The 8,006-nt window shown below is 42.1% G+C and overlaps 1 protein-coding gene across 2 annotated transcripts in view; it reads right to left on the bottom strand.

Moving 5' to 3' along the window:
- LOC122555398 (interferon-induced GTP-binding protein Mx3-like) overlaps positions 1-8,006 on the bottom strand; it is a 45,986-nt gene that overhangs the window by 28,327 nt on the left and 9,653 nt on the right. For both annotated transcript variants that reach the window (XM_043701368.1, XM_043701369.1), the window contains 2 exons: positions 4,885-5,103; positions 3,399-3,591 (listed from right to left, as the gene is read on the bottom strand). In XM_043701368.1, coding sequence (XP_043557303.1) covers positions 3,399-3,591; positions 4,885-5,103 — 412 coding nt within the window. The remainder of the gene's footprint in view (positions 1-3,398; positions 3,592-4,884; positions 5,104-8,006) is intronic.

Genomic DNA, 8,006 nt, shown 5'->3' with positions numbered 1-8,006 from the left:
ATGCCCCCTTCTTATCCTTGAAATCATGCAATGCCCCTAAATCACTAAAATCTGTTTTTGCACTTATAACTGCAATACACTGCAGTGCTGAAAATGGAAAACTTTTTGTGAAATATGTTTTATATGCAACAAAAAATAAATGTTATCATTTATTACTGTTCTTACTGTCCACCTACTTTTGGCTCACTCTGTATAAAATTTAGTCTGTGATAGCAAAATAGTCAATGCAATCCTTGTGGTTCATGTTGTCTTGCTAAATCATATACATCTGGTTCAATTTTTGTCAAAAGCAATCTCAGGTCACCACGCTGAACAACACCCATGCGATTACGGGTCTTATCTTGTATTCTAGCACTGAATCCTTTCTCTACCAAAAAAGAGGTAGGAAATGGTCATGCAAACCGCTTTGCCTCTTCGCTTAATAGCAGGAAATGACATCGGGTGGTGTCTTGAATCCAAACAAGGGATTTGCGAAAACCGAATTTTCATTGCAGTGTCGCTTTGGAGCCCTATCATTTCTACCTGAAGGCGAATGTCCATTTCTTCTGCGCGTGAGATAAAGGGGTCAGTCAGCCATGTAGGGATCTCCATCTCGATAAGATCAGCAAATCATATTTTCATATCATGCTGCAGTACACGAACGTGAGCTGAATAGATAAGTAATTGATCATCAGTAACATCCTCTGCGATATTGTTTAAACTCGGGAACTGGTAAAACTCACGACGACTGATATTCCGATGAAAGAGATCAAGTTTTGCAATAAAAGATGTAACAGCATTCCTTGCTTTTATGAAACTCACATTATCTCCTTGTAACTGAATGATCAGCAAATTGCACTTATCGAATATATCTGCAAGAAATGCATAGTCGTGTTTTACGATTTCGGCTTTCATACAAAGGTTTTCATTATTTCTGTGTAGGAATTCAATGATAGAATTGAACAGTTCATGGAAACGATTGAGGCATTTTCCTTTCGAGAGCCATCTCATTTCTGTGTGTAGCAGCAATTGCAGAAATTCATCTTCATTATCTTTACAGAGTTGGCAGAGAAGTCATTCATTCAGGGCATGTCTCTTTATATAATTTACCACATCTATCACTTGTAGAGAATGGTTGAGGGCTTCACTAAGTTTCTTTGCAGCCAGATGCTGCTGATGGATAATGCAGTGTACTGTGAAAACATGTGGCACTTCTCTCTTTAATAATGTGACAAATCCCTAATGTTGGCCAGTCATAGCATGCGCGCCATCCGTAGCACAAGCAGCAATGTTTTTGAGGGGAACAGGCTTTTTATCAAAATAATCCTTGACGCAGTCGAAGATAGTCTTACGTTTGGTATCTGTTGGTAGATCCAGAGCAAAAAGTAGTTCTTCTCGTATTTCATTTTTGTCGATGAAACGTACAGCTTGATTTTTCATATAGTACTTTCATCAATTTGTAAGGCGATTTCTTTCGATATCAAAAGGGAACATAATTTATCCTCAACATTTGAGACCATTTCATCGATACGCCTTCTCATGGAATCGTTGCTAAGAGGAATACGTTTGATAGTCATTGATGGTTCCTGATGTAGCACGGTTGATAATACTTCGGCAATAGCTGGCAGCACCAACGATTCACCCACGGAATGAGGTTTACCACATTTTGTAATTAGCTTTGCTATGTTGCATGATGCCACAAGGCCATCCATATTTGTGGCTCCCATCTTTGAAAAAGCAGTGGAAATCGTTGGTCGCTGATTGAATTTATTTGTTAATGTTTGAAAATATGCCAAATCTTAGTCCTTTTTGTCACAGTGTTTCTTTTCTAAATGTTTAATAAGCCGGGAAGGCTTCATGGCCTCATTGGAAAAGCTTTGTTCACAGAGCAAGCACAGTGGTAACTGCTTATTAGTTGGAGATTGAATAAAGCCATATCGCAAATAGTCCATGCTATACTGCCTGCACTTTTTCTTACTTGATGAGGCCATTTTTACACTGTCGCTCGAATACCCTGATGGGATCATGGGCATTACCTTATCATAATAATTTTAAGACGCTCAGACAAGTGGCAAAATTTGATTGGCTAATTAGCTGTAATGAGCATTCATTCTGCCACCCAATAGAATAGTTGAAAAGCTGCGTTTCGTCTTCCTAGAAGCGACACGAATTAGGTAATATTGATCTCAGCAGTAGAATCAGTGTCAACTGCGAATGAGTTCAAATGGCTTGCCATTCACAGAGAAGACGCTCAATAATTGCGCAGCAACCAATCAGAGCGCACGCCTCCATGGATGCAGGGAGACTCGTGTTATGCGACTATCCATCTGCACACAGCAATGTCCTTCAAGGACACAGCCATCTTCCAAGTGATTGGTAAGCTTTCTACAAAGTCATTCAATGCCTCCTTGCCGTCTCCTTTGACTTTAATGCCCACCGAAGGAAGGCAAATGCCCCTCAGGGGGTGCTTCCGCCCCCCTTGAGAAACACTGATCGAGACAATAAGTAATTGATCATTGGAAGTTTAAATTTCCCAGACAATTACTGCTCAGTGAGTGCGTTAGAATTTCTGAGAGACTCTGACATGCAGTTATCAGGATACATCTGGGTTGCAAATATCTGGAGACCAGGAGATCTGTGCCTATGTTTTTAACTCAGTGAGGAAGGAGTTCCTGCTGTATCAGGTTATGGGGAGCAAGGTGGGCCATGCCCATAAATGTAAGTAGAGGATTATTTTGAGATGCAGGATTATAATATCACGTGGTTTGAGTTAGCTACTGAAGCAAAAGTAGTTTCTGGGGGAGACTCAGTGTTGATGGGGTGACACCAGTCCTGGCCCAGGTAAATGGTAATTCTGTTCAATGGTTAAATAGAAAAAGATATTGAAGTTACTTGTTTGACCATGACTACTGTAAATTGTAATTAAGTGTTGGCTGGCAAAAGTCTAATGGACAAGGCCTGATTTAAAAGAGGAATAGTTAAGGCATATTTTCATGAAGGGGAAAGATAGAATTAACAAAACCAGAGTTCTCTGTATGATGAAAGAAATAGAGGACAAGATGAAGTAGAAGAATCGCACGTAGGATAGATGTCAATTGGATAATAAAAAAGTGACCTTACCTGCTAGCTGTTCGATTTGAGAGTAAACTTATTGAATGTTTTTATTTTAATGTGCTGAGTCTTTCAACCAATGAACAGTGTGAACTATTTGAAATGCTCAGCATTTTAAATGAAAACAGTGTGATCTGTTCATTTTCCTAATCTTGTAAACTGTACCACAGGATGAACATGTAGCATTTGGTAAAATAGTTTGATAGTATCTTAGGACAGTGAGCTCATTGTTCATCTATTGATATATTTCCTCTTCACCCAGAGTGAGAGTGTTGAACAGGTAATGACTGATTCCGAAATTTTCTTACCTTTTCCTCTGGGAAGTGACACCCCGGACAGTGCCTCCAGTACTGAGCTCTTCCCAGAGCTCTGGTCTCCAATCACAGCGATGGCTGGAAGTCCCAGATCTTTGTCCACACCAAAAGCTCTCAGTTGGTCAATGAGATCAATACAAGGTCGTACTTTACTTTCATACTCATTGAAAAACACAGTGTCCATTGCCTGAGGGGAAACAGCAGTCATTGTCAAACAAGTCATATCAACATCTTTTACAACTTAACCTTTGAACAAAATTCCCATGGTAGGAATAAAAAATATATTTCATTAACATGATAACTGGATTTGCAAGACTGCAGATCTCTGCAACGTGTGTAGGGACATTCTGAGACCACTTCAATGGTTTTGACTGCTCCTGAGGACGAACTAACATAGAAACATGGAAGATAGGAGCAGGGGGAGTCCATTCGGCCTTTTGAGCCATTCATGAAGATCGTGGCTGATCGTCCAATTCAATAGCCTAATCCTGCTTTCTCCCCATAATCTTTGATCTCATTCACCCCAAGAGTTATACCGAGCCGCCTCTTGAATATGTTCGATGTTTTGGCATCAACTAGTAGTAGTGAATTCCACAGACTCACCACTCTTTGGGTGAAGAACTGTCTCCTCATTTCCATCATAAGTGGTCTACCCTGAATCCTCAGACTGTGACCCTTACTTCTGGTCATTATGACCATCCTCCCTGCATATACCCTGTCTAGTCCCTATAAATCTCTATGAGATCTCGCCCCATTCATCTGAACTCCAGCGAAAACAATCCTAACCTAGTCAATCTCTCCTCATATGTCAGTCCTGCCATCCCTAACCTGCTCCCCCCATACTTGATTACTTCCAGTAAGAACAATCTATTGTTGTATTATACAAGTGACGATAGTGCTGAAATTGAGACTCGATCTTTGCCCATGTTAAGAATTAGGAGAAAGTGAGGACTGCAGATGCTGAAGATCAGAGTTGAGAGTGTGGTGCTGGAAAAGCACAGCTGGTGAGGCAGCATCTGAGGAGCAGGCCTGACCGAATGTGCTTTTCTAGCACCACACTCCCAACCCACATTAAGAATTGTCTTCCAAGTTCTTCTGAAGAAGAGTCATACTGGACACAAATTGTTAACTATGTTTCTCTCTCCACAGATGCTGCCAGACCTGCCGAGTTTCCCTAGCATTTTGTCTTCTCATTGTTGGCTGTAGAGCTTGCTGTGAGCAAATTGGTTGCTGCACTTCCTACATAACAATAATGACCACACTTCAAAAAGCTGTATGATGAGATACATATTCTTTCCATTTATTTCTTATGGATACTTGGACAGAGTACCAAAAGGCCACTAGTTCCTGTGGAACCTTCCCTCCTGCAAGTTTATACCCTCAAGAGATTGTCTGGAAAAAGTGGAGGTCAAAGGTCAGGGGACAGATTGGAGAAAGTTGGCTGAAGTTAATGCATTACTTTCACAATGCAAAGACTTGCCTTAATTGATTTTTTTCTCCTTTCTTCCTTCTGTTCTTGTGTCTCCAACACACCAAATGCATTCTTCCAGATGTCCTTCTGACAGGTAGACCCCTTGGAGTTAGAAAAGCCTTGGCTACAGATCGGCACAGCACTCACAGCTGTGGGTACCTCAGCTAGTATGTGTTGTGCTTGCATAATGCCGTTTGTCTGTCCCGAATGTGTTTGCCTGTTTGGTTCCTAAAGGAATGGAAATAGCGTTATAGCTCTACATCAATGGTCACAATTTCAATAGCTCATTAAGCAAACTCCAGTCTAAATATCCAATGCAAATCTCTACAATATTAATCTAACCACCCTCAAACTCACATTCCATTCACTCCCTGCACAGAATCAACATTTCATGTTCCTGAACCTATTTGTACTGAGTCACCTTGACACAGTCAAAAAAGGGAAGTGCAAAAGACTTAATGTAAGTCAGCCTGATTCCCTTATGACCATTGCTGCAGGAAGATGAAGATCCTGCAAGGTACCTAAAGGTCTTTGTCTCATTCTATCCTGTAACCTTCAATCCCAATTAAATATTATACTTTTTTTTGAAGGAATGACTAAATTCGTTAGCTAGGAGTCTGTTGTATGTGCCCGTAACTGTGTGGGGTAAAAAACACGTTAGAGATTCCTTGGGTTTTCTAACTTTAAATCTGTTTTCTTTTCTTGCTCTGAGTCCCTAGTCTGGAAATCCTTTAATGTGTTATGTGGTTCCCTGGTTAAAGTGAATAGATGACTTTCACAAATGGAATAATGTTATCTGTTGTAGGAATATCTGACTTGTATGATGAATCCTCACTATTGCACATCCCACTGTAACAGCTATCTGGATAAATAGTTGTAGGTGTAAAATCCCAGAACTCCATCCCTATCAGTATAGTCATGGACTGCTGCTGTTCAAAATGGCAGCTCAACACCACATTTTTGATGACAATTAGTGTCAGGCAAGCTGGGAAAGCAATGGCCTAGTGACATTATTGCTGGACTGTTAATCAAGAGATCCAGAGAATGTTTCTGGGGACCTGGGTTCAATGGTAGATGGTGAAATCTGAGTTAACCTTTTTAAAAAAGCTGGAATTAAGAGTCTAATGATGACCAGGAATCCATTGTTGGAAAAACTCATCTGGTGCACTAATGTCCTTTATCTGTCATCGTTACTTGGTCAGGACTACATGTGACTGCAGTCCCACAGCCATATGATGGGCAATGAATACTGATCTTGCCAGTGATGCCCTCAGCCCATAAATGAATAAAATAAATGCCTTTCCAGCGAGTGATGCCCATGTCCCATGAGTGAATAAAATATAAACTGCTTACAGTAATGAATGCTTGCTGTTATCATCCTTACCTTTCTTCATGCAGGTCTCACCCAGCTAGCTACAAACACAGCCTTATTTACAACTCGTCCTGAGGATAAGTTATAATGGACTCGGAACGTTAAGTCTGTTTTCTCTTCATGGACATTGCTGGACCTGCTGAGATTCCTGAGCATTTTCTATGCTTGTTTCAGATTTCCAGCATCCGCAGCACTTTTGCTGTTATTTTAATAGGTACATGTGCCTTTTCCCCAATAACTCAAAAGAGTAGAAACAGGAACAGGTCATATTTTCCAAAGAAGTTGCATCATCATTCAATGGATAGTCAAGAAGGCATTTGGTATGCTTTCCTTTATTGGTCAGAGTATTGAGAACAGGAGTTGGGAGGTCATGTTGTGGCTGTACAGGACATTGGTTAGGCCACTGTTGGAATATTGCCTGTAATTCTGTTCTCTTCCTATCGGAAAGATGTTGTGAAACTTGAAGGGGTTCACAAAAGATTTACAAGGATGTTGCCAGGGTTGGAGGATTGGAGCTACAGAGAGAGGTTGAACAGGCTGGGGCTGTTTTCCCTGGAGTGTCGGAGGCTGAGGGGTGACCTTATAGAGGTGTACAAAATTATGAGGGGCGTGGGTAGGGTAAATAGGCAAAGTCTTTTCCCTGGAGTTGGTGAGTCCAGAACTAGAGGGCATAGGTTTAGGGTGAGAGGGGAAAGATATAAAAGAGACCTAAGGGGCAACTTTTTCACGCAGAGGGTGGTACATGTATGGAATGAGCTGCCAGAGGATGTGGTGGAGGCTGGTACAATTGCAACATTTAAGAGGCATTTGGTTGGATATATGAATAGGAAGGGTTTGGAGGGATATGGGCTGGGTGCTGGCAGGTAGGACTAGATTGGGTTGGGATATCTGGTTGGCATGGACGGGTTGGACCAAACCAGGAATGTGAGAGGTGACATGAACAGCTACAGTATTATAGATACTTAATCAACTTGTTCAGTTAAGCTATGACACACCACTGGAGCAGTAGACCTTCTAGTTCAGAAATAGGGACACTAAAACTGCACCACAAGAGCTCTCAAATTTCAAGAGCTACTATGGTGGGACATGAGAAAGGAGTAAACTAGCACCAGGATGCCTGGTCAACATACTCATCCCACACGGACTCCGGAGCACCTTTAAACCAGCAGAGTTCGGACCCAAACAGGACAAACAGTACAGACTACAGATTCAAAAACACCAGCAACAGTTCTCCTTCAAGATCCTCCGCTCCACACTTGCAGCAATGCGCCGGCACCTAACCTCTCTACAGTCAGCCCTGCCTCAGCTGAGGGCCACTATCTCTCAGAATTGCAAAGGATCCACTCTGCACTACATCCTCAGGAGAATTCATACTCTCAACAAGCAGTATTTCAACTCCATCTCAAACATCAAAAACTGCAAGTACAACAAACGTTTATCTACCCACCTCCATAACCAGCGCTCCTCAAATATTCCAGAAGATTTCCCCGGCCTCTGGAACTATTTGGACGCCATTAGCCATGCGGCTGATGCAGCTGCCACCCCCACGCTGATTGATGATGTAACTTCCGCCCCCATCACCACCACTCCCACAACCACTTCCGCCCCTCACAATTCCTCATGCACCACACGTGACATCACTTCCGCCCCTCACATCATCGCTGATGTCACACGCTCAGTGGCTTCCACCACCCCTACTGCCGTGTCTGCCACCATTTCCGCCCCCACCAACGCCACTCACCTGCATTCTGCTGACACG

Source organism: Chiloscyllium plagiosum, chromosome 12 (genome assembly GCF_004010195.1).
Source record: "Chiloscyllium plagiosum isolate BGI_BamShark_2017 chromosome 12, ASM401019v2, whole genome shotgun sequence".
Lineage (NCBI taxonomy): Eukaryota > Metazoa > Chordata > Chondrichthyes > Orectolobiformes > Hemiscylliidae > Chiloscyllium > Chiloscyllium plagiosum.
Note: the sequence above shows the minus strand (reverse complement) of the source record. Positions and strands in the feature narration are given on the sequence as shown.